The 27,296-nt window shown below is 48.8% G+C and overlaps 1 protein-coding gene across 1 annotated transcript; it reads left to right on the top strand.

Moving 5' to 3' along the window:
• Positions 1-19,199: 19,199 nt before the first annotated feature.
• LOC103695784 (Pentatricopeptide repeat (PPR) superfamily protein) lies at positions 19,200-21,726 on the top strand. The gene is made up of 2 exons (XM_039123502.3): positions 19,200-21,427; positions 21,551-21,726. The coding sequence occupies exon 1, from the start codon at positions 19,416-19,418 to the stop codon at positions 21,165-21,167; it is 1,752 nt and encodes a 583-aa protein (XP_038979430.2). The 5' UTR covers positions 19,200-19,415; the 3' UTR covers positions 21,168-21,427; positions 21,551-21,726.
• Positions 21,727-27,296: the final 5,570 nt, after the last annotated feature.

Consider the following 27,296-nt stretch of genomic DNA (forward strand, 5'->3'; position numbering starts at 1 on the left):
TATAATGAATAGGTAATTTTAGATACCTTTCTCACAAATTAATTGAGCAAAGTCAATAACTTAAATCTTATGATGGCATGATTAAATTCTTTAATTATTAATTTTTGATATCATGTCTATATGTGTATTGACTGACTTATACTTTTAGAAACTGTTTCATGGTTTGCCCAAACTAAATGATTTCTTAGCCTATATCATAACCATGAAATACACAAGTATATGCTTAAAATTTTGGATGTAAAATAACTTGTGAGAAGTTATGAATCCATGAGCATAATGAAAATGTTGTTTGCATGATATACATATATATGATACATAAGATTAATTCTTTATTCTGCTCTTTCATGTAAATTACTTGAGAATAACAAAATGAAAGAGAGATAAAGAAAAGAAAATGAACATTATTCAAGAGAAGTAAAGATCTAAGTAAAAGGCAAATACTTCAATCTTAAGGAAAAGCAAAACAAGCATAATATATTCGGCACATCTGGAAGGAATAAAATCCATAATTAATTACACTTAAACAGGGAGAGTTTGAAGTAAACATTTTAACCTTTCTATATTGCTCATCATAGGGATGGTGCCAATGGGGAGGCTAGTGGTAGTACCCGGCACTATTTGACCCAACTATTCGGTGTAGGGCATATTAGGGACGGCACAAGAGGGAGGCTAGTGGTAGTACTTCATGCCCCTTCCCAACTCCACCGGATAGGGAGCAAATAGAGTATAGAGCATAAGAAAGTTATAAATGAAAGACAAAGTAAATGAAAGTATATAAGAAGAATCAAGTCAAATTTTTTAATCACTTGAAAACACACTTTAAGGATGAAATCAGTGCAAAATTATATTTAAATAGGGGGAGTTTATTTGAAAAAGAATTGATTTTGATCCTTAACATTCTTACTCTTAATATTCTAATGCATGACTTAACACATAATATATTTTGCCTATGGCATGATGCTTTAAATTATGGATTCTCAATATTTTGTAATGCTTCATGCTTGAACAATTTGATTGATTGTTTGAAATACTACATAAAATTTTGTTTGGTAAGAAAATTCAGATTTGTCATTCACAATCATCGTTAAAATGTGAAAGTTGAAATGAGAAGAGAAAGATATCTCTATTTAGGCAAAATGAATTGATCTTGATCTATCTTTCTACTTGCCTAACTTTGATACATAATATCCTAATACTTGTTAAAATATCCTCCATTTTGTATCGAAACTCAATACTAAATACAAAGATTCTGAAAGTGCTCTAATGTTATTGAAATATGTGTTTTCAATCTTAGTAATTTAAGATGAGCTACAAAGTAGAAGCTACATATCTCAAATTTTGAGAGCCTTCTTGGAAATTCTTATGAAAATTCAGAATCTGATTTTGTATAAAAGCTTAAACTCAATATGATTTCTAAATAAAATCTTAATTTAAGAAAAACAGAATTAATTTTGATGCCTTGTCTGATTGCTCCGATACGCATCCGAAACATATCTTTTCATATCATTAAAATCTACTAATATTGGTCTAAATGATCAATGATCTTGATTGCAAGCAAATATTTTTTAAATATATAATTTTATTTTGATATTAAAAAGATTTATTGTGCTTCATGTATACATTGCTGAAAAACTATAATTAAGAAATTGAGTTCTATAAATATATATACTTCAATGATCATCTATATGTTTTTCTCTCCTACATTATTAAAGACAGAATAGAGTGCATGATCTTAAAGCAAGAAATATTTCAGCTCACTCGAATGATTCTAAAAGAAAGAAAATGTAAATGCCTTTGAAAGAAACTGAGCTTCAAATGAATCATTTTCTGATTAATATTTCTATACATTTTTCTCTAAGATTAGGAGAAAGCATAACTTGTTCTTAAAGGATTAGAAAGAGTGATTACTATAAATTTTGAATAATTCTAGATCACTCTACATTCTTGATATCATAAAGTTTCAGGTTTATTCACGTTTAACATTAAAATCTGAAATTCAACAAAAGAAAAGAATGATTAAAGAAGTATGCATCTTTTGAGAGGGAGCTTTAGATATCTTATCCTAAAGTTACTTCAATTTGAAGCATACCTTGTTTTTTATGGATTGATTTTGATGAACCTCCTTATATTGCAAGACATGCTTTAATTACCTTGAGATGAATTCTATAAAGGTTGTCTTATCTCAAACATTGAGTCTTATGAAAATAAGCTGAAACTTATGAAAATTTTTTTTTGAGATTGACAATTTTACTGAACATTATCTTCAAAATTCTAAACTCTTAAATGGAATGATCAATTGAGGGGGAGAAAGAAAATCTCAGAAGGAGAGATCTTATGGAACTTGTTACGGGGGAACTTAGCCGCCACGCCCCACGTGACCGGCACGCGCACCCAGGAAGACTACGGCAGTCCCTTGATCCAGTAATCCGACCCCGAGTCGGATATCTTCGGCTCCGCAGCCTGACCCCGAGTCGGCTGCCCCTTGATCCAGCTGTCCGACCCCAAGTCGGATATCTTCGGCTTCGCAGCCCGACCCCGAGTCGGCTGCCCCTTGATCCAGCAGTCCGACCCCGAGTCGGATGTCTTCGGCTTCGCAGCCCGACCCCGAGTCGGCTGCCCCTTGATCCAGCAGTCCGACCCCGAGTCGGTAATCTCTCGACAACGACAGGCTGTTCCCCTGAAGCACGCCGCGGCCCTCTGCTCCACTACTCCCTGCAACGGTCGTATCCGGCGCTGCTCCACGATCCCCTGTAACAGCCGTACAAAGCGGAGCTCCACTACGCCCTGTCATGGCCGTACCCAGCGCTGCCCCACGACGCCCTGTAACGGCCATGTCAGTGGCAGCTCCATCGTGCTACACGATGACCAACCCCCCAGAAGGACCCCCCAGCCTGGTATATATGCGGCTGGGGGGAGAAGGGGGGAGGTAAGAAAAAGGTTTTCCAGAGCATTCTCTTACCTGCTACTGCTATCTCTCCTTCTCTTTCAATCCTCTCTGACTTGATCGTCGGAGGGCCCCCACTACCCCAGTGGTGGTGCGAGGCTTGCTTGCAGGTTTCCCGGTGGAAGGTGGAGCGCAACCAACCCAACTCCAAGGGAACCCCGTTCACACCGCTGTGCCAATCGTTCTCGGTTTGGACCACCAGCAACAGTTGGCGCTAGAGGAAAGGACGGATCTCAGAGCGATCGTAATGGCACGGCGAGGTGGTCGTGGAGCTTCCAACGCTTCCGGTCGCGGGGCCTCTCGCGCCTCCGGCCGGGAGGCCGCTGCATCTCCAACGCGCTCTCAGCAACACTCCACCGCCCCACCGCCTATTCAGACGGTCGAAGCCGCTCAGTTCGACCAGCTAGCCCAGCAGGTTCGCACCCTCGCGGAGGCGGTGCAGAATCTGCAGGGTGTGATGTCCCGGGCGCCGCAGCGGGCTCAGAAGCCGCTGCTGCCTGAGCGTTCGCCTGCTCTCCTCAACCCGCGCTCCTTCCTCTCCCATGGGGAGGAGCGCCGGCGCGAGGAGGATTCTCGAGCGCGTTCCATTCTGCCGGGACCTTCTCATCGGAGCTGCGCGGGGTACGAGAGGCGGACCCGGGCGCATTCCCAGACCCCCCAGTCCTCGAGGAACCCGCGCTCCAGTCGGTCTCCCTCCTGCCGCTCCTTGTCTCCCGCCCACCGGTCGCGCTCCCTGGACCGGCAGGTGGACGATCTCCACCGACAACTCCAGGTCCTGAAGGGCCATTCCAAAGATCCTTTCGCCGACTTGGAGATCTCCTCCCAGCCGGCGCTAGCCTCGAGGATCCTGCGGACCCCGAATCCGCCGGGGTTCAAGATGCCGGCGATCGAGCCCTATAACGGGGCAGCGGACCCGCGGGATCACGTCGAGAGTTTCAGGACCCTTATGCTCCTCCACGGAGCATCAGATCCTCTCCTCTGCAAGGCTTTCCCAGCAACCCTCCGTGGCCCGGCAAGGGCGTGGTTCGCCGGCCTGGAGGCTAACTCAATCCAGTCCTTCGACCAGTTCACTCGCCTCTTCATCACTCATTTCGCCGTCAGTAGCCGGCGGCGACTGGTCTCCGACTCCCTCTTTGATGTTCGGCAAAACGAGGGAGAAAGCCTGCGGGATTATCTCACCCGCTTCAACAAGGCTACGCTGGAGGTCCGGAACCTAAGCCAGGAGGTAGCTCTTTCAGCCCTGAAGCGCGGCTTCCGGAAGGGCAGACTCACCTTCTCCCTGGACAAACGCCTGCCGAGGAGCTTCCCGGAGCTGTTGTCCCGGGCGAACCAGTATGCGGACGCCGAAGAGGCGGCCGCCCACCGGAGCAAGGAGGCCGTCGAGATCCCTCCAAAGCTTGGGAAGAAAAGGCGAAAAGAGGCACGCCAGAGGAGGAGCCCGACGCCCCAGCGTCGGCGCAGAAGCCCGTCGCCGGCGAGGAACCACGGCGCCCCACGCCCTCGTTCTCCGCCCCGACGTTTCAACCGGTACACCCCTCTCCTGACTCCCCGGGCCCAGATCCTTATGGAGATCAAGGGGCGGGAGGACCTCCCGGCCCCGAGACAGATGCGGAAGATCCCTGGGAGGAGGCCCTCCCGGGCGTACTGTGAGTACCACCGGGACCACGGCCACGACACCGAAGACTGCTTCCAGCTTCGGGACGAGATCGAGGCTCTCATCCGCCGGGGGCGTCTCGGACGATATGTGAACGACCGACGTCCCCCCGCGGACCCGCGTCCAGCCGACCCGGCTCCTCCGGAGCCTCGGGAGCAGAATCGACCCGTTGCGGGCGTGATCCACACTATCACTGGGGGCTGCTCACGGCCCGTGAGGAACGCAGGGGGCTCGGCGGAAGCGTCAGGGACGGCCATCGTAAAGAGGCAGAGGGTCGATAATGTAATCACCTTTTCTGATGAGGATGTAAAGGGGGTTCAGACTCCCCACGATGATGCCATGGTGATCTCCCTCACTATGGCAAACTATGATGTAAGGCGTGTTCTTGTTGATAGTGGAAGCTCAGCTGATATTTTGTTTTACGAGGCCTTCCAAAAAATGAGCTTGACCAGACAATTGTTGCATAAAACATCCACCCCCCTCATCGGATTCACTGGTGACGCTGTCCCGGCCGAAGGAGTCGTTGAGCTGCCTGTGACTGCGGGCGTTGCACCCGCAGAAGCCATGGTGCGACTCGGGTTCTTGGTCGTCCGTCTTCCCTCGGCCTACAACGCTATCCTTGGACGACCTGGACTGAACGCCCTTCGTGCGGTGGTCTCTACGTACCACTTGCTCATGCGGTTCCCCATGGCGGCTGGGATCGGAGAGGTCCGAGGTGACCAACCGACCGCACGGCAATGTTTCCTAGCGACTCTCAAAGGGAAGAAGCCCGTGGAAGCCCTAAGCGTCGAGTCCCTTGATGCCAGAGACGAGGTGGCCTTGCGGCAGGGGGAGCCAGCCGAGGGTGTGGTCGAAGTTCCCCTCGAGGAAGGCCGCCCAGACCGGACGGTCCGGGTCGGCGCCAATCTCGACTCGAGAGCTCGGGCTCGGTTGGTGGAATTCCTCCGAGCCAATGCCGATGTATTTGCCTGGTCGGCGGCCGATGTACCCGGGATCGACCCGAAGGTCATTTCTCACGCCCTCAACGTCGACCCGACCCACCGACCAGTAAAGCAAAAGAAGAGACACTGTGCCCCGGATCGGATCCGGGTGGTCGACCAGGAGGTAGACAAGCTCTTGGAGGCAGGATTCATAAGGGAGGTGAGTTACCCCGAGTGGCTGGCAAATGTCGTACTTGTCCGGAAGGCGAGCGGGAAGTGGAGGATGTGCGTCGACTACACCGACCTGAACAAGGCATGCCCCAAGGATAGCTTTCCGCTTCCGCGGATAGACCAACTGGTCGACGCGACTTCCGGATATCAGCTGCTGTCTTTCATGGACGCCTTCTCCGGCTACAACCAGATAATGATGGCCCCTCAAGACGAGGAGAAAACTGCTTTTATAACAGACCGGGGGCTGTACTGCTACAAGGTGATGCCTTTCGGTCTGAAGAATGCTGGCGCCACTTACCAGCGCCTCGTCAACAAAATCTTTAAAGAGCAAATCGGCCGGAACATGGAGGTGTACGTGGACGATATGCTGGTGAAGAGCCGCCATGCAGATCAGCACATCGCGGACCTGGAGGAGACTTTCACCACCTTGCGGAAGTTTCGCATGAAGCTGAACCCAGCGAAGTGCGCCTTCGGCGCTTCGGCCGGGAGGTTCCTTGGTTTCATTGTCAACCAGCGGGGTATCGAAGCAAACCCGGACAAAATCAAGGCTATCCAAGGTATGTCCCCCCCGACCAGAGTGAAGGAGGTTCAGGAGCTCGCTGGAAGGGTTGCCGCGCTCGGACGATTTGTGGCAAAATCGGCCGAACGCTGCCAACCATTCTTCAAGGTGTTGAAACGTCCGAAAGACTTCCTCTGGACGGCCGAATGTCAAGCAGCGTTCGACCAACTCAAGGAATATCTGGCGTCTCCTCCCCTGCTGTCCAAGCCGCAAGAAGGGGAGATGCTCTACCTCTATCTGGCGGTCTCCCCAACCGCGGTTAGTGCGGTGCTGGTTCGAGAAGAGGCAAAGCTCCAGAAGCCCGTGTACTACATCAGCCGGGTCCTACGGGATGCCGAGACGCGGTACACGAAGGCTGAAAAGATCGCCTTCGCGCTGCTGACCGCGACCAGGAGGCTTCGCCCCTATTTTCAGGCCCATTCGGTCACTCTCTTAACCGACCAACCATTACGACAGATCCTCAGCAACCCCAAGAATGCGGGACGGCTGGTGAAGTGGGCAGTAGAACTCGGTGAGTTCGACATCCGCTACCAGCCTCGACCCGCCATCAAGGCCCAGGTGCTCGCGGACTTCCTCGCTGAGTGCACGGTGCAGGAGGCGGAACCTAGACCGCCAGAAACGCCCAGCCTCGACCTCCCGATCTGGACGCTTCACATCGATGGGTCGTCGAACCCCGAAGGAGGAGGGGCCGGGCTGGTCCTTACCAGTCCTGATGGAGTGATAGCCGAGTATGCCTTGAGGTTTGGATTTCCAGTGACCAACAACGAGGCGGAGTACGAGGCCCTAGTCGCGGGACTCAAACTCACCAAGGAGCTCGGCATCCGGCGTCTGAAGGTCTTCACCGACTCCCAGCTGGTGGTCGGGCAGGTCCGTGGGGAGTTCGAGGCCCGGAGCCCGACCATGCAGAACTACGTCCGGAAGGTGCAAGCGCTCATTCCCGACCTCGGCAGCGTCGACTTCCAGCAGGTCCCCAGAAGCGAAAACGCCAGGGCCGACAGGTTGTCCCGCTTGGTGGGCGTAGAGGCGCACAACTTGTCGAGGGCGATCTACCTAGAGACCCTGGATGCGCCGAGCATCGACGAGGCTGGAGCGGTGATGGCGATTGATTCGGAGCCGTCTTGGATGGATCCGCTCGTCGCCTACCTCGCCGAAGGGATCCTCCCTGAAGACGAAGAGCAAGCTCGGCGACTTGTCAAGAAGTCCGCCCACTACGTACTCTATGAAGGGAGGCTGTATCGGACCTCGTTCACCGCCCCCCTTTTAAGATGCCTCCGCCCCTCGGAGGCGGTCTACGTCCTCGGCGAAGTCCACGAGGGCATCTGCGGATCGCACTTGGGGGCTAGGTCCTTAGCGCACAAGATCATGAGGCAAGGCTATTATTGGCCTACCTTGTTGGAGGACTCGAAGGATCACGTGCGGAAATGCGACGCCTGCCAGCGCCACGCCAACGTCCAGAGAGTCCCTTCTGTCCCCTTGGCCCCGATCACCGCACCCTGGCCCTTCGCACAGTGGGGAATGGATATCCTCGGACCATTCCCCGTCGCTTCAGCCCAGCGGAAATTTTTGATTGTTGCAATCGACTACTTCACCAAGTGGGTAGAAGCAGAGCCGCTGGCCACTATCACGGAGGCGCAAGTCCGGAAGTTCGTGAAGAAGAACATCATTGTCCGATTTGGGGTACCTCGGGTCCTCATCTCGGATAATGGTCGACAGTTCGACAACAAGCATTTCCGTGACTTCTGCGAGGAGTTCGGGATCGAGCATCGGTTCACATCTGTGTCGCATCCCCAAACCAACGGTGAGGCCGAGGTCACAAATCGGACGATCCTCCAAGGAATTAAGGCGCGAATCGGTCGGACAGGGCAAGCTTGGGTTGAAGAACTCGAGAATGTCCTTTGGGCGTATCGGACCACGCATCGGACCCCTACCGGGGAGACGCCATTCAGCCTAACCTATGGCACGGAAGCGGTCGTCCCCGTGGAGCTCGGACTCCCCTCACCTCGGGTGGCCGCGCACCGACTCGAGGTCAATTCGGAGCAGCTCCGAGGGAACCTGGACCTCTTGGAAGAAGCAAGGAAAATGGCGCAGGTTCGGATGGCGATGTATCAGCGGAGGGTGGCCCGATATTATAACTCCAAGGTCCGACCGAAACTTTTCAGAATCGGAGATCTGGTGCTAAGGCGAGCCAAAGCATCTCAACCCGCGGAAGGTGGGAAGCTGGCGCCGAATTGGGAAGGCCCGTATAGGGTTCGCTGGGTAAACCGACCTGGCTCCTACCAGTTGGAGGCCCTAGATGGTCGAGAAATTCCAAGGAGCTGGAATTCCGCTAACCTGCGGGTGTATTACCAGTAGAACGACAAAACCAGGAAGACAGTTCGAAGAATGTACAACTCTTTTCATTTCAATAATTCTTGGTTACAACGGTGTGTTCGTGTGATTACAAAAAATTCCCAGGGGGGAATTAGGGAGTAAAGAAAGCAAGGAAGAGGTGGAGACTCTGTAGAGCTGAAGATCTGGGATCCCGAACCCTCCATCCGAAGCAGCTGCAATCCCGCCGGGCGTGGGTGCTTCTCTCCGGAGGCGCCATGGACGCCTCACGCAAAAAGACGAAGAGCCAGCGCGGACGAAGAAGAAGTGGACGAAGAAGAAGTTCCCGCTGCCTCCAGAGGAACGCCACCTCCAAGGGATATCCCGGTCCTCCCCAGGTTAGGGGAGAGAAGGAATACAAGGGAAGAAGAGCGCGAGGAGGCGCGATCCCGGATGGAGTGTCTGGCGCAGAGCTCAATCGGGAGGGGGGACTGAAAGGAGGGGGGATGTGATCCCGGATGAAACGCCTAGAGCGGAGTTCCGCCGGGGAGAACCTCCTTGTTGATCCCAGATGAAACGGCTAGTTGGCGGAAGTCGCGAGGGGCGCGCCTCCCGTTCCTCCAGCAGGGGTTTCCCAGCCACACGCCGGAGAGGAGGTCCACGATCCATGGCAACCTGAATACCTTCGGCTTGGCAGACTCCACCGCACCTGCACTTATATTTATAGCCAAACTGAGGCCCCCCGGTCGTTCCGATGCGGGTGGCTCCAATAAAGGCGGGCGCACCGAATCCGGAGCCGTTCCGGCTCTCGAGGCGTATCCTCCCACGATCTCCTAAGCGTCGTTCTCCTTAATTGCATTCTTTGTGCAGGACACTCCGGGCGGCATGTATCCCTCGGTCCACGTATCTCCGCTCGCGCCCAGGTCGCATCCGCCTCGAAGAACGCGTGTATCGCGGCCGCTTAACTGACACTCCTTGCAAGCAGCAACTGGCGGTCCGATTTTCCAGGTAACGTTTCAATTAGCATTTAATGCCCTTCTGGTGTTCTCCAGGCGACGCTTGGAGAGGAGGAGAAACACGATCGTAGCTGGACACGGAGAAATCCCGTCGAGTGGCAAGCGACAGGCGCGTAGCCAACGAGCGGAATTTTCCGAGGCTCGGCCCTCGGATGCCAGGCTAACCCGATGACCATCCCGGGAGCAGACTAGCCTGAAGCCCCGACCGGTCGCCTCGGCTTGCGCCAGCCTTGGCCGACCAACGAGCGGAATTTCCCGAGGCTCGGCCCTCGGATGCCAGGCTAACCCGATGATCATCCCGGGAGCAGACTAGCCTGAAGCCCCGACCGGTCGCCTCGGCTTGCGCCAGCCTTGGCCGACCAACGAGCGGAATTTTTCTGAGGCCTAACAACCCTCAGATGCCAGGCTAACCCGATGATCATCCCGGGAGCAGACTAGCCTGAAGCCCCGACCGGTCGCCTCGGCTTGCGCCAGCCTTGGCCGACCAACGAGCGGAATTTCCCTGAGGCCTAACAACCCTCAGATGCCAGGCTAACCCGATGACTATCCCGGGAGCAGACTAGCCTGAAGCCCCGACCGGTCGCCTCGGCTAGCGCCAGCCTTGGCCGACCAACGAGCGGAATTTTCCGAGGCTCGGCCCTCGGATGCCAGGCTAACCCGATGATCATCCCGGGAGCAGACTAGCCTGAAGCCCCAACCGGTCGCCTCGGCTAGCGCCAGCCTTGGCCGACCAACGAGCGGAATTTCCCGAGGCTCGGCCCTCGGATGCCAGGCTAACCCGATGATCATCCCGGGAGCAGACTAGCCTGAAGCCCCGACCGGTCGCCTCGGCTTGCGCCAGCCGTGGCCGACCAACGAGCGGAATTTTCCGAGGCTCGGCCCTCGGATGCCAGGCTAACCCGATGATCATTCCGGGAGCAGACTAGCCTGAAGCCCCGACCGGTCGTCTCGGCTTGCGCCAGTCTTGGCCGACCAACGAGCGGAATTTCCCGAGGCTCGGCCCTCGGATGCCAGGCTAACCCGATGATCATCCCGGGAGCAGACTAGCCTGAAGCCCCGACCGGTCGCCTCGGCTTGCGCCAGCCTTGGCCGACCAACGAGCGAAATTTTCCGAGGCTCGGCCCTCGGATGCCAGGCTAACCCGATGATCATCCCGGGAGCAGACTAGCCTGAAGCCCCGACCGGTCGCCTCGGCTTGCGCCAGCCTTGGCCGACCAACGAGCGGAATTTCCTGAGGCCTAACCCTCGGATGCCTGGCTTAGCGCCGGAAGAATTTCCTGAGGCCTAACCCTCGGATGCCTGGCCTAGCGCCGGACGAATTTCCTGAGGCCTAACCCTCGGATGCCTGGCTTAGCGCCGGAAGAATTTTCTGAGGCCTAACCCTCGGATGCCTGGCCTAGCGCCGGAAGAATTTTCTGAGGCCTAACCCTCGGATGCCTGGCCTAGCGCCGGACGAATTTCCTGAGGCCTAACCCTCGGATGCCTGGCTTAGCGCCGGAAGAATTTCCTGAGGCCTAACCCTCGGATGCCTGGCTTAGCGCCGGAAGAATTTCCTGAGGCCTAACCCTCGGATGCCTGGCCTAGCGCCGGACGAATTTCCTGAGGCCTAACCCTCGGATGCCTGGCTTAGCGCCGGAAGAATTTTCTGAGGCCTAACCCTCGGATGCCTGGCCTAGCGCCGGACGAATTTCCTGAGGCCTAACCCTCGGATGCCTGGCTTAGCGCCGGAAGAATTTCCTGAGGACTAACCCTCGGATGCCTGGCCTAGCGTCGGAAGAATTTCCTGAGGCCTAACCCTCGGATGCCTGGCTTAGCGCCGGAAGAATTTCCTGAGGCCTAACCCTCGGATGCCTGGCTTAGCGCCGGAAGAATCTCCTGAGGCCTAACCCTCGGATGCCTGGCCTAGCGCCGGAAGAACTTCGAGAGTCAGGAGTCGGCGAGACGCTACCAAGAGTTAAAAAGAGGAAGGACGAAAGTGAAATGAAGAAACACTCTGTTTGTATTAACTTTCATTGCTTCAGGGCCGAGACCCATACAACATGGCAAAACGCCAACATACAAAGAAAAGATCAAAGAAAAGTACAGAGGGTCAGCTTGGAGGAGCCCCTGGGTCGGAAACGTCGGGCACGTCCGCAAGGGATAGGGAGGCGGCAGGAGAATCAGCAGGCAATAGCGCCGGAGGGGAGTCGAGGAGGAAGACCCCACTCAGGTCAATCCCGGGGTATTTAGCCGACACCCTTGCCAAGCCTTCATCGAAGCCTAAGACAAAGGAGTCGGACCCCGCGTCCGACATGTCACGGACGAACTCGTCGGACTGACGATAAGCCTGTACCGCCTCCGACATGTCACGGGTGAATTCGGCGGACTGACGATAGGCCTGTACCGCCAGACGCCCGATTTCCGCGCTCTTCTCGGCCAGTGCTGCCTCTGCTCGCTCCGTAATCTGAGCCTTTGCCTCCATGACCTTCGCCACAATCCGGTCGTCCACCTCGGAGGAGACCCTCAGCAGATCAGCCCGAGCCTCCTTGTGCTTCGCCTCGGCAGCAATGCGAGCAGCCTCAGCCTCTTCCAGGCGCGAACGAAGCTCCTGGTCGCTCGCGCGGGACCCCTCCAAGGCCGACTCCAATTCGCCCAGCTTGGCTTCAAGAGACCGGGTTCGGTTGCGGGCGTTGTCGGCTGACTGCTGGGCCTTCTCCCACCTCTCCCGGAAGTCGGCAGCCTTCCGGGACTGCTTTTTAGCCCGCTCCTCCGCCTTCCTGATCTCGCCCTCGAGACTCGAGGCGACCTTGAGTTGCTCTTGAGTCTCCAACAGTTGCCTCTCGAGGGCAGCGAAACCGAGTACCCGCTCTTCAGCCACCTGGAGCCTCGTCTCGAGGTCCCCGGTCGTCCTCCCCGCCGTAGCTTGGCCTCCCTCCTCTACAGCCTTCAGTTGGCTCTCGGCCCTCGCCAGAAGCCTCGCCTGTTCCTCGTGGCTCTCCTCCAGACGGATCATGTACTGGGCGAGCTAAGAAACAGAAAAAATGAGGGCGTCAGGCGGGGATCATCAATAGAGCCTATAAATGACGAAAGCGACCAAAAGGACACTCACCGACATGAGACAGACGCAGCTGGCAGCTCCGACGTCAGGGATCCCCATCTGCCGGACCCGCCTACGGTCGCTCTCCAGCAGCACCGTCTCGATGAGGTTTCGGGCGCCGGTGAAAGTGAAGGCTGACCCAGACTTCGCCCCGGAGCCGGACGGTGGTTCTGCAGCCTTACCCTTACCCATCGCTTGGGGAAGAGCCATGCTGACCGTGCTCGGGGCGGGGGCCGCTCCAGGAATCGACAGGGTCCCGCTCGGCCGGGGCCTCGGCGCGCCCCTCCTTCTCGTATCGTCCGAAGCCGACCGAGTCGAAGGCCGGGCTGGGGATCGATCGCGTCCGACCCGGCCGTCTCGGGCGCGCCCGGGTGACACCTCCGGAGAAGCAGTAGTCTCATCACCAGAGGGCCGATGCGGTGTCAATTGTCGGTCTGAGCCCGCAGCGTCCCCCTGATCGTTGGGCCCTGAGCCGTCTGTCGGCATCGGAGTCGCCTGCTGGCGGGACTTCTTCGCCGGGGGGACCCCGCTCGGAGGAGTCCGTTTCTTCTTCCGGACCGCTTCCAGTAGGGACACCCTACTGACAGCCTTTGCCTTGTCCGACCGCATGACGTCGCCGATTTCTGCAAAAAGGACGGGGTGGTTAGAAACTGAGAAACTGATGGAAGGAAGAAACGAAAGAGGAGAAAAGAGCTGAAAAAGAAGAAGCGGTGGCAGGCTCACGGTCGACGGGCATCGAGCTCAGACCGACGTTCACCAAAGTATCCTCGGAAATAAGACGAGCCACCGGGGGGAGCCGGCCCTCGGCGACCAACCCCTTCAAGACGGCGACGCCATTGGATTCCTCCCTCGACAACCTCGATAGGCCAATCGGGGACTTCATCGGCGTCTCCCAGGTTGCCCCGATTCCCCAAGAGGGATCTACGTCGATGAAGAAGAAACGCTCCTTCCAGCCATGAATGGAGGAAGGAGCCTCCTTGACGAGGCCGCACCCTCGCCGCGCCGCAAAGCACCACCACCCTCTGTCCTGGGGGTGGCCGTTCAGGCCGTAGCATTCCCAAAAGACATTCAGGGTGGCGGGGACCTCGTGCATGCGGCAGAGAACCTGGAAGGCCGTCAGGGCGCGCCATGAGTTCGGCACCAGTTGCGTTGGCGCCACTCTTAAACCCCGAAGCACCTGCACGACTAAGTCCGAGGGGGGAAAGCGGAACCCGGCCTGGAGGATGCCCTCATTGATGGCGACCTTCCCTGGAGGAGGATGGGACATCCTCTCCTCAGGCCCCGGGAGCGTAACGTTGCAGGCTTCGGGAAGGTGGTACCGAGCCACGAACCTATCTAAGTCTTCGGAGGCCAGCTCCGACTGAATGCGGTCCGCTCTCACTTCGTCCATACCTAATGGCCAGTGAATCTACGGTCAGGACGGGGTCAAGAAGGGGGAAAGGACCGGAACGACTGGAGTACACTAATACGGAAGGAGAAAGTATGGAGAGCCCTAAATTGAAGAATGGGGCAACTCACCGGAAGGGAAGGAAGAACGGCTCCGAGAGCGTCAAAGGAGGAGCGAGCGAACAGTCCGACGGCAACGACAGCAGCACAAGGGAGAAACTCGAAGATGTCTGTGAAGAGAAGAGCGGACGGGGGAGGGCCCCCGGTTAAATAGGTGGAAAGGCGGGTGACGCCTCGGTGACGCCAGAGGACGCCTGGCTGCCGAAGGATCGCTCGCGCCCCAAAGGCGAATCGACGCCATTAAGGAAGGATGTCCGCCGAAATCCGCAGACTGCCAGATCAGCGACAACCGCTATACGCCATATAGGAGGCGGGGAGCTCGAAACGCGCGCGCCTTTCCGAGGGATGGCGGCAATCTCAAAGCATCACTCCCTTCACCCGTTCCCCTCCTGGTTCCAGGCTCGGAAGTGGGGGGCTACTGTTACGGGGGAACTTAGCCGCCACGCCCCACGTGACCGGCACGCGCACCCAGGAAGACTACGGCAGTCCCTTGATCCAGTAATCCGACCCCGAGTCGGATATCTTCGGCTCCGCAGCCTGACCCCGAGTCGGCTGCCCCTTGATCCAGCTATCCGACCCCAAGTCGGATATCTTCGGCTTCGCAGCCCGACCCCGAGTCGGCTGCCCCTTGATCCAGCAGTCCGACCCCGAGTCGGATGTCTTCGGCTTCGCAGCCCGACCCCGAGTCGGCTGCCCCTTGATCCAGCAGTCCGACCCCGAGTCGGTAATCTCTCGACAACGACAGGCTGTTCCCCTGAAGCACGCCGCGGCCCTCTGCTCCACTACTCCCTGCAACGGTCGTATCCGGCGCTGCTCCACGATTCCCTGTAACAGCCGTACAAAGCGGAGCTCCACTACGCCCTGTCATGGCCGTACCCAGCGCTGCCCCACGACGCCCTGTAACGGCCATGTCAGTGGCAGCTCCATCGTGCTACACGATGACCAACCCCCCAGAAGGACCCCCCAGCCTGGTATATATGCGGCTGGGGGGAGAAGAGGGGAGGTAAGAAAAAGGTTTTCCAGAGCATTCTCTTACCTGCTACTGCTATCTCTCCTTCTCTTTCAATCCTCTCTGACTTGATCGTCGGAGGGCCCCCACTACCCCAGTGGTGGTGCGAGGCTTGCTTGCAGGTTTCCCGGTGGAAGGTGGAGCGCAACCAACCCAACTCCAAGGGAACCCCGTTCACACCGCTGTGCCAATCGTTCTCGGTTTGGACCACCAGCAACAGAACTTAATCGCATAAATCTATAACTAAAGGAGAGAGAAAGCATACCAAGTGAAAAGTGATCCTAATGCTCTCCAATATGTATCATCTGAAATTTAAATCTGAAAATCTTTATGATACTCTTTGAGGCTTGTTATTTGGTTAATATATCTTATGCATAAATCATGAACCAAATTGCAATTCAAATAGTTGATCTTAAGAGCCTCTAATTTAATGAAAAAGGGGGAGAATAACGTGTTGAATTTTCTTGAGTATCTCTCAGAAAATCTATTTTGGAATTCACTAATGAGATCTAATTGGCTTGCTCTTTAGAACTTCAATTTTGTGCCAATTCATATTTTTTTTATGTATCAAATTGTGCTTATTTTTTTTTGGGAATAAAAGACAATCTTTAAAAGAACTCTAAATGATCTTTCAAAGCTTTGCATTTTATGTATGCTCTAAGATATATCATAAATTTCATGAATTCATGTTTTGGTATTTATGCCATATTATTTTTACATCATAAAAGAACTTTGCAATCATACTTAATAAGTTTTGATCTTTTACTCTGAAAATCAATTAAATTGCTCTCATGTTGATAAAATACTTAATAGATTGGGCAAAAGGTCTTAAATGAACAAGCTTTCATACTTATTAAAGAGAGGTTAGATTTCCACTCATGTGTTTCCTTGAATATCATTTGTGGTACTTCTTGTATTAACCTAAGGAAGATTCCACCTATACTTGATTAGAAAACTATCTGTGGTATCACATTCGATGTGTTCTGCTCTGAAATTGCCTTGAGTTAATCTGATTCTAATATTATTGCCTTGAGTTATATGATTCATATCCTTGCAATAATTTGACTTGCAAATCAGAGTACAATAAGGAAAAGAAATTTATGAGCATTCTGATCTTTGTGCTTAATGTTTCACTATCTTTTTGATGTTGTCAAAAAGGGGGAGAAATCTTTAAGTATATGCTCATAATGCGTTGTGTTTTTGAATTGTATTACAAAGCTGAAATTGAAATATGTTGATTATGTTAAGCTGATTAAATCTAAAAGCATTATCATGAAGTATGTTTTAAATATACATGTCTTCTACTTCATGCAACTCAGCTATGTATTACTTCTAGAAAACAATATCTTTTATATTGCATATACTCCAAGTTTTGTCATCATCAAAATCTTTAAGTATATGCTCATAATGCGTTGTGTTTTTGAATTGTATTACAAAGCTGAAATTGAAATATGTTGATTATGTTAAGCTGATTAAATCTAAAAGCATTATCATGAAGTATGTTTTAAATATACATGTCTTCTACTTCATGCAACTCAGCTATGTATTACTTCTAGAAAACAATATCTTTTATATTGCATATACTCCAAGTTTTGTCATCATCAAAAAGGGGGAGATTGATGACCCAAAGATTGATTTTGATGATCACAAAACCTTGAAGTATAAATACTAATGTTTATGTTGCAAGGAGAAAGATATTTATTTTGCAAGGAACATAGCAAGTTGGAAGAAGGCCTCCAAAGCTCTCAAGTTGGAAGAAAGCTACAATTTATTGACCCAAGCTTAAAGTTCAAAGGATTCAATTTGGAAGAGTAAAATCAAAGGAAAAATTCAAAAGAATAGTCTTCGAGTCGACTCCTGAGGATTTCGAGTCGACTCCAATGTTTACCGAGTCGACTCCGGAGAAGTTTGAGTCGACTCCTAGGAGTCACAGGCAGAAAAGTCAGAGAGCAGTTTTCGGGTCTGAGATTCGAGTCGACTCCAGTGGAACGCGAGTCGACTCCGATGGTTGGTAGGTCGACTCCAAAGAAAGCAAGAGTCGACTCTCAGCAGAACACAAAGAAAAAGTCAGAGAGCATTTTTGGGACTCTGAGATTCGAGTCGACTCCCGCATTGCACGAGTCGACTCCGAGACTCCGCGACCATCAACAGACAGAAAACCAAGTTACTGCCTCTGAGATTCGAGTCGACTCCCAGACAGCTCGAGTCGACTCCAAGACAGCTTCACATCAAAAAGGCAGAAGACCAAGTTTCGCAAACTGAGAGCCGAGTCGACTCCAAGGAAGTTCGAGTCGACTCCAAGACTGGACGAGCAAAAAGACAGAGGATCGGGAGTTCGGGATCTGAGATTCGAGTCGACTCCCAGGACAGTCGAGTCGACTCGAGAGGACAAAATTCAAAATTAGATCCACGGACTTCAGTGGATGAGCCGACTCCGAAATTGCCAAGTCAGCTCCAGAAGTTGGCGAGTCGACTCCAGGTTAAGACGAGTCGACTCCCAGTCGAGGATGCACCATAATTCAAATTTGGAACAGTGGCCGAGTCGTCTCCAGTAAAGCACGAGTCGACTCCTGCAACAGGCGAGTCGACTCCTGATCGCGCGAGTCGACTCCGATCCCAACGGTAATATTGTCAGGAAGTGCAGACTGTGTCCAACGGCTCTATTTTTGTCTCTAATGGCTAGATTCTTGTTTCCACGCCATCAAAAGCTATAAAAACAAGAGGAGAGCTAGGGGAGAAGGTATGGAAGTGGGAGAGATCATTTAGGAAAGAGATTCCAAAGAGATTACAAGGAAAATCTTCCATAAGCACAAAAGGGCCATTCAAAGTAAAATAGAGAGAAGAAGAGCATCCAAGTGAATCCCAAAGCTTCCTCTCCATCCGTGTACTGCCTCGGTGATCCTCTACTTCGTGCCAAATCAGAAGAGGGTCAAGTAAAGAAGAAGCCGAGCTCCTTCATCTTCAAAACTCGTTTGAGGGCTTCTCTTTACTCTATTTGTTTATATTGTCATATTTGCTTGTTTAAGAAGCTTTGTTTTGTTTTATACTTTGTTTTAATATCTTGTAACTTGATTCAATCAAGGGATTGAATCAAGGGGTTAAGGTTTGTTGGTGAGCCAAAGGGAAAACCAACTGTGTAAGGTTTGTTGGTGAGCCAAAGGGAAAACCAACTGTGTTAGGTTTGTTGGTGAGCCGAGGGTAAAACCAATGAGTAGGGTTCGATTGTGATTCCGGGAAAACAATCGGAGTGGTTCTAGTCGGTGAGCCTGGGAAAACCGACCGAGTTCGTTGTGCGCTCGTAAAACAACAAGTTGGGTTGTGAGCTTGTAAAACAACCGGCTGTAATCGGTAGGATTATAGTGAAATTCCCAAGAGGTCTTGGGGAGTGGATGTAGGTGCTGGGGTGCACCGAACCACTATATGTCCTTTGTGTTTGTAATGCCTCTCGTTATTGTCTAACTAACACACTTACTTACTTAGATAAATTGCTTGCTTAATTCTTATCCGCACATCCTTTAGTTGCAAGCATATTTAATCAAGTCGAAGTCTATACATCAAACCCTTGCGAAGTTTAACTTTCACTGTGCATCTATACAACTTAGCATAGTTAATCAAAAAGTTTTAGAAGTAGCATAAAAGTTTTGAAAGACCCAATTCATCCCCCCCCCCTCCTTGGGTTGTATCTACTGGGCAACAGTCTATTTTGCGAAGCACGCGTAGCATTTAGTTGAAGGAATTAGTAGAGAGAATAAGGTGCATCTTTTGAGCATTACACTTTATGATAGTTTGGATTGCACTGCAAAGATCAAACTGCCCCCTCATTTTTTTGCTATGTATGGAGTGAATAAGGACAAAACAGTTAGCCTAGGGAACAAGGACAAGTCCATTTCACAGCACAAGCCATGAGGTTCTTTGACCAACAATGAAAATTAATATCAAAGGAGAATATAAATAAATATCAGTAATGGAGGGATGTTAGATAGTACTGTGCATGAGCCATGGAGGATCTTTCCAAAAAAAAAAGAAGAAGAAAAAGAAGAAGAAGAAGATCCATGTTCCTTGACGACACCATCTCTCTTTACCTCTCTTCTTTTGGTTGTAGATTTATGAGGCGCATTGATTTCCTTCGGCTACGCGTTTGTGTATTAATTTTGGAGCGTCAAGGTTGATTCACATGGGCTTGAAGACTCCCAATGTGCCGGGCCGCCAGCCTGCTCACCCTCCTCCAGGGCTGCAACAGCATGCGACGCCTCCGAAGAATCCACGCTCAGGTCATCGTCAGCGGCCTCCTCCGCAACCCCACCGTCTCCGCCAAGCTCCTCGCATTCTGCGCCACCTCCACCGCCGGCGACCTCTCCTACGCCCGCCTCCTCTTCTCCCACCTCCCTCCCCCTCTCCACCTCGACCACTGGAACTCCCTCATCCGCGGCTCCTCCCGCGGCCCCGCCCCTCTCGACTCCCTCCACCTCTACAACGCCGTGGCCCGGAGCTCCTCCGTTTCTCGCCCCGATGCCGTCACCTTCTCCTTCCTCCTCAAGGCCTGCGAGCGCTCCAAGGCCGCCGCCAAGTGCCGCGAGGCCCACGGCTCGATCGTCCGGATCGGCTTCTCTTCTAGCGTCATTGTCTGCACCAATTTGACCCGTTGCTATGCCGGGAACGAGCTCATAGGCGACGCGAGGAAGGTGTTCGATGAAATTCCCGAGAGGGACCTGGTGTCCTGGAATTCGATGATCGCGTGCTACTCCCGTGCTGGTTTGCATGAAGGGGCGTTGAAGATATATGATGAAATGAGGGTTCTCGGTGTTGGACTGGATGAATTTACCGCCGTCGGGCTGCTCTCATCTTGCGCTCATGTTGGCGCATTGAATTTCGGTATCCAGGTTCAAGAATTCGCCGAGAAGAATGGTTTCTTGGAAAGGAATATCTATGTGGGCAATGCGCTGGTCGACATGCATGCAAAATGTGGTAGCTTGGATGGGGCTCGCCGGGTTTTCGGTAGAATGCGGAGGCGGGACGTCTTCACGTGGAACTCGATGATCGTTGGTTTGGGAGTTCACGGTCATGGCGATGAGTCGATCTCGTTCTTCCAAAGGATGCTGATGGCCGGAATTCGGCCGAACTCGGTCTCGTTTCTTGGATTGCTTATGGGATGCAGCCACCAAGGCCTAGTTGGTGAGGGTATCAAATATTTTCAACTTATGCATTCCGAGTTCAATTTACAGCCAGACCTCAAGCATTATGGATGCATGGTGGACATGTTTGGCCGAGCGGGCGAGCTTGATAGGGCTCTCCAAGTCATAAGGAGTTCACCCTGCAGCGATGATCCTGTCCTGTGGCGTACGTTGTTAAGTGCTTGCAAGATCCACAAGAATGTTGAGATGGGCGAGATTGCCTTCAAAAATCTTGCACACTTGTCAGCTCAGAATGCCGGGGACTGTGCTCTTCTTGCTGGAATCTATGCCAGTGTAGGAGATAGTCAAGGTGTTGCTAGGATGAGGAAAATGGTCAAGGATCAGGGTATTAAGACAACGCCGGGATGGACCTGGATCGAAGTCAATGGTGAGGTGAGGAAATTTGTCGTTGGTGACACTTCGCACACTGATACTAAAGAAATCTATGAAAAGCTGAAGGAGATGGTTAGCCGAGCAGCTCGTCTGTGTTCTGCACCGGTCTCTTCAAAAGAAGATGCCGCTGTAGAGGCGTTGGAGGAGCTGTCTGAGAATGGTGGGGACTGTCATAGCGAGATGCTAGCAATTGCTTGTGGGCTGATGAAAACTTCTGAAGGGACGAGTCTTCGAATTGTGAAGAATTTAAGGGTATGTAAGGATTGCCATTCGCTTACGAAGATGGTGTCGAGAGTTTATGGTCGGGAAATCATCGTAAGGGACCGGGTGCGGTTTCATCATTTCAAGGATGGGTCCTGTTCTTGTAGTGATTATTGGTGAAAATTTGTTGCGGTTATAATTATGCAGTTCTTCCAGAAATCAATCGCAGCTTAGTGATGAGAGTTGGAAGGCCCCATGAACAACCAAGGGGCACATGCAGTAACATTTCATACACCTTGGCACAATGTAAAAGACAAAGGAGAGCCTTTCTCACTCAAAGACTTCAGCTACTTAAAAATCTCTGATATCATCACCAGAGGTTGGACTACCTTGAAAGGATCTTTCCAAGAGTGGGTTGATTGTGTCAAAGGGGCGATAAGGTGATGAGAACTAACAATTTCTTTGTTGAATTAAGTTATACAATGTTTTCTGAACAATGTCTACAGCTCCAGTTGTGGCAAATTTCTGATGTTTGCCCTTTGGTGCTTGTTTGTCAACCTCAGGAGCTTCAGACTGCTGTATGGTTCGCTACTTGAGAGATAAAGTGCAGATTCATCAATTGGTTGTTTGTTCTTTTTGAATACCGTTCAATAATGCTCATCTTGTAACAAGATTGTAACTTTATGGATATTTGATGTTCCAGAAAACAAAATGAATATTTCATGACTTTTCCTTATGACAATTTTGCCAAAGAAGATTCTGATATTACAATTTTATGATATATTTTTTTCTTCATCTTTTTGGAGAAATATGGTGGTGTCCCCACTGTCCCAGACCAAATTTGGAATCTCTGACCTGAGCCTTGTTGGCAATTATGTTATATGAATTTTAAAAATTATGATATAAATATTGGGACATCTAATGAAACTATTACTAAACTAATCTTGAAAGTTGAACACATGGCCAATTCAACCCCCCCTCCTGCCCCCAGTATCTTCATTTATTCATAGTTGATGACAGTTTGGTATTTGTTGTATTTGTTTATTTACTAACTACTTCTGATTCTCACCTGAGTCTATGATCTTTTCTTTTTTTCTTTGGACCAAGACACACATCTATAACAAATAAACCTCCTTTATCTGACCTTTTCAATAATCCGGGTTCTTTATGTTAAAGTAGCATAACTGGTAACGTGCCAACATACTTCAGCCAAGACTTTGGCATTAAGTAACAAGTTGAGAGTAGATTGAGGGCCAAGAATAAAGTTTCAAACCATGATGAATGACATGACGTGACATGAAACTTGCTTTGTCTAAGCTCTGCTTTAATGTGATTTTGCTCATCAGTAAGGAAAAGAGATTACTAATCCATGCAAACTGCTCCTTTGCGCAGGCCGGTCCTTCTGCGAATAGGAGCGGGTATTAACCTTAGCCCCCTTTCCCTTTCTTTTAGTTTTCCTCTTCTCCCTGACCAAGTTATCTATCAAATGTCGAATGGAGATGACAACTCGGAGCAATTCAAGCCCACAGTTACGGGTTTTGAATGGTTCTATACTGAATTCTAAAAAACACGTTACTTCTCTGTCTAAGAACTAATTTTTCTAATCAAAATGGAGGGAAAAGTAGGTAATCCTTTTATCCTTAGAATCCTTGGATCTCTTTGAGGAGTACCACAATCACTTGGGACTACAGAGCACCAAAGAATGTGAGAAAAGAGGAAAACTGAGCACCTTAGAGAGAGAGAGAAGGGGGGAGGGGGAAGGAGTGGTTGGGTCCCAACTCGAGGAAAGGGGAAGCAGTGGTGTGGTATTGCTGAGAAGAGAAGGAAGCGGCATGGAGCAAAGATGGTTTTTTTTTTTTTTTTTTTTTTTTTTTGGTACAAGGGTTTGCAAGCAACAAAGGAGGTCACTCTTTTTCAAAGAGCTCTAGTCACTCTTCTAGTCTTTTTAGTCCAACTGCCAAGTACTTTATGTGAGGATCCATATGGGCATGTGTTTAGTCCTACATCAGTTATTCGTAGGATCAAGGAATCCAAACAATACCTTCCGGCTAGTCATTTTGGGTGGGGTCCTGGATTGTTACAAATGGTATCAGAGCGGACCCGGCCCATAACTTATATGAACGTCAGGACTTGAACGGGGGGAGTATATGAGGACCCGTGCGAGCGTGTATTTAGTCCCACATCAGTTATTCGCTAGGTAGATCTTGGGTACTTATACAGGATCAAGGAACCCAAACAATACCTTACGGCTAGTCATTTTGGATGAGGTCCTGGGTTGTTACACTTTATCAGCTTGATAAGCTGGCTCTGGCTCTCTTTCCCTTGTTGGAGAGTTAAGGAGACCTGGGCAAGCCCATCCAAAAACTGGGCAGAGTTATGAAACAAGCACCATTAGAGAAATAAACACAAAATTCTGTTTAAATCTAGTTAACCTAAGGAACCTAAAGAAATAAGCTACAAGCTTGTAGGTATTAGTACATAAATCTAGAAAATACGAGCATTAATAAGCAAATATGAAATATAGCAAGAATTAATTTGCAAAAATTAAAAAAAGAAAAGGTGGTATTTACTGTCACACCTCGAACCCAGCACCCGAGTCTGAACACATAACACAGCCGCACATTCTCTAAGGTAAGGCCCTAGAAAATATGCAAAGTCTAAAAATTTTTTACAACATCAATATCCATAATAAAAAATGATCTTAATTTATAACGAATTAACAAAACTAATCCAATTACAAAATTTAATGATTCAACCAGAGTGGTGCTCAATTTATTCATTCCTTTCTATGTGATCTCAATCATAGCCAAGCAACCATAAATAGATACTAAGCAACCTGCAACCTACAACTCTAAAAAGAAAAGAAAAAGAGGGTTATGAGCTTTATAACCCAGTAAGAATCCCGAATCGTTGTACCATAAGTAATAAAAAAATAATCAATTAGCAATATCGGATAAAATGAATATCGTATCGATACTTGAAAAACTCATTTAAATAATATGCATATAATATCTTTTCAAAGAAATATGTATATATATACATACATACATACACACGCGCACACACACATATATATCTAAACATATATCTCAAATGTATCCAATTGTTCAACAACAATTTCTTATATCATGTCATCTGTTTCTCATTAACTTGATTTACAGATTTTATATCAATTATCTTCCATCTTTGGACTAACCAAGATCATTACTCAGTTCAAGACTGACAAAATTTCATGCGTAAGCCCATGGAGGCTATCTCCATGTGTTAAGCTGGTAGAGGCTATTCTATGACGTTGTTAGTTCAAACTATATCTTGTTTATCTGATTTACATGTTACTCTTGTCAAATTAGTTTCTACTTATGCAATCAATTTCTCTCAAATTCAAGGTATCCTTATTCACATAATCATATTTTCAATATCTGATACATATAATAACCATACGAATATATCTGTAATGAAAATCATATAAAATATGCCATCATATGCTAAACAAAATTTATCGATGTTTCTCATGATATAAATCCAACTGTACAACCCAATAAACACACACACACACACACACACACACACACACATATATATATATATAATTGGTGACCGAGTATAAGGGTTCTTACCTCTATTGCAATCCAATGCAGCTATAATGCTACCAATCCATACGTAATCTGTCCAGTCAATTTAATATTAATATAATGCCAACTTATCCCTCATCAATCACTTGCCATATTAATGAATCAATTATTTAGTAATTACTTAATTTTAGAGTTCTAATATTTCAATTACCTATATTCTCTATTTTTTAATTAAAAATTAAATATAAATAAAAGGTCAGGATCTTACCTCGATTTGAAAACTAGAGTATAAGATCTCATTGTCGACCCAACTCATGATTTGTGTTAACTTTCAATGGAAATGACAAGATTATATTCTAATTCACAAATATTTGTCCTATCAAAATCTGAATAGTTCTAATGGTCCAAGCTAATTGCAAGGGCATTTTTACCCAAATAAAAGAAAGGATATGTGTCAAAAAAAAAAGAGAAAAAAAGAAACAAATCACTAGGATGAAGGAACATATGTTCCCATGCTATCATAATTGGCCGATTTGCTTGGCGAATTCAGATTCATAACTCAAAATTCATTATCTATGAATAAACTTAATTAAGTAGCAACAGGATTGGAGAATACATCTCCAACATATTGTAGTAGGAATCCTATTTCATTCTAAAACCGAAATAAGAGTAACAAAATCCTTTATCACTAATAAAGTGTGTCATTCCATAAAAAATTTAGTCAATGCATCAATCAACTTTTTATATATTCGTTATATACTTTGCTTTTCAAATAGATTTGATTTATTTATTTATTTATTTTGATATAAAATTTAAATTTTTATTTAGAGACTATAGGAATGCATCCTCCCCATTTTCAGCTTATCCTACTCTTATTTCTCCTACTCTTGGCCATTCCTCCCTTCTGTGAGTTGTGTGCAGAGATAGAGCCGTAGAGGAGTCCATTGATCATGTATTGTTTGAATGCCCAGTTCAACGATAGATCTGGAGTAGGATGTTTAGTTGCCTCTTCCCTAGGATCAGGCATTGGAAAGGAGGGGAGGCACAGAGATGCTGGGGGTTGAGGCCTAGTTTTTTTTTTTTTTGTTTTGCTACATTGCCTATCATATTTGGGGGGCAGGAACATGAGACTGTTTGAGAGCATGATCGAGATTCCCTTGATGACTGCAACAAGAGCCATCACCGATGCTTCTGATTTTATTCAGGCCACACTTGCAACTTCTACGTCTAATGTGGTTCTTTTTACTTGGCAACCTTTACTCTTTGGGCTTCCTCAAGATCAATTTTGATGGAAATGTGAAAAATAAGGAGGAATTGGCTTTGTTATTCATGATCACATATTGTCTTTGGTCACGGCAGGTGGATGTCCATTGTATGACATGTCGGTCCTACTCGCCGAGTTGATAACTACGTGGAAAGGCTTGACATATGCCATTCTTGTTCTAGGAGCTGACAGGTTCTTTTCTTCTTTTCTTTTTTTTTTTTTATTTATGTAAAGGGAGGCAAAAGGAGCCATCCGATTTTTATTAAAAATTAATCGTATTTACAATAGAGATGAGGGGCAGAGATGAGTTATATTGTCAAGAAAGGAGAAGAACAGATGCGAGAAAAAGAAGTTAAATGGCTCTAAACTAAATGTCTAACAGCTTTGTTCTGCAAGGTGATTCAAGAGCAGCCATTTGGTGGACGAGAGTAGAGATGGAGTATCAAGACTTGAGCATCCTTTTGTTGGACACGCGAAGATTCATCTTTAGCTATACTTCTTGTGCCATCAAACACATCTATAGTAAATATAATAATACGGTTGATCGGATAGCATCTATGGGAGATGGAGGCATTGTTACCTCAAAAGCTAAAAGGCCCACTGATTGCCACGTAATAGTCTACATGGACCCTCTTCTCTTTATGTTTCTGCTAATGTCTCTGTTCTATTTGTTAGAACCCATTGATTGATTGATTATACCAAACTTAGTCAGCTTTATCGAACTTCACCATTGATTGTGCCAAATATAGTTGGCCTTCATAAAGACTGGTTGTGCCAAACTCAGTCAGTCTTACCAAACTTCACTTTGATTGATTTGTGATTGATTGCGCCAAACTTAATCGATCTTATTAAATTTCGTCAGCCTCCTAGTCTATATAAAGGCTGCTCATGTACATTGTAACAGACAGGCAGAAATACAATATTTTTTCTTTCATTCTCCTCTTTCAACATGGTATAAGAGCCGGGGCTTCGACCTCAGCGACTTTCACGATCTCACTCCAAACCTCAGCAGCAGCGCATCAAACCCTACCATTAGAAACTTGGCGAAAGTAAACTTGGAAGGCGCGGTCTCGCTCCAAACTCTTGCAGCTCCTACTACTCTTGATTTAGTACATCAGTTTTTTTGTACATTCGTGATACAGTTTTCACGGTTGATCAACTTGCGGACGTCTTCACCAAAGCCCATCCTCCTAGCATCTTTCGATCTCTTGTTTTCAAACTCAAGTTGGTGTCTACTTTGCCGCCTTGAGTTTGAGGGTGGATGTTAGAATCCGTTGATTGATTGATTATGCCTAACTTAGTTGGCTTTACCAAACTTCACCATTGATTGTGCCAAATATAATTAGCCTCCATAAAGGTTGATTATGTCAAATTTAGTCGGCCCTACCAAACTTCACCATGATTGATTTGTGATTGATTGTGCCAAACTTAGTCGGTCTTACTAAATTTCGTCAACCTCCTAGTTTATATAAA

This window comes from Phoenix dactylifera, chromosome 2 (genome assembly GCF_051530095.1).
Source record: "Phoenix dactylifera cultivar Ajwa chromosome 2, Ajwa_hap1_PhDact_Kaust_v1.1, whole genome shotgun sequence".
In the NCBI taxonomy this organism is placed as follows: Eukaryota; Viridiplantae; Streptophyta; class Magnoliopsida; order Arecales; family Arecaceae; genus Phoenix; species Phoenix dactylifera.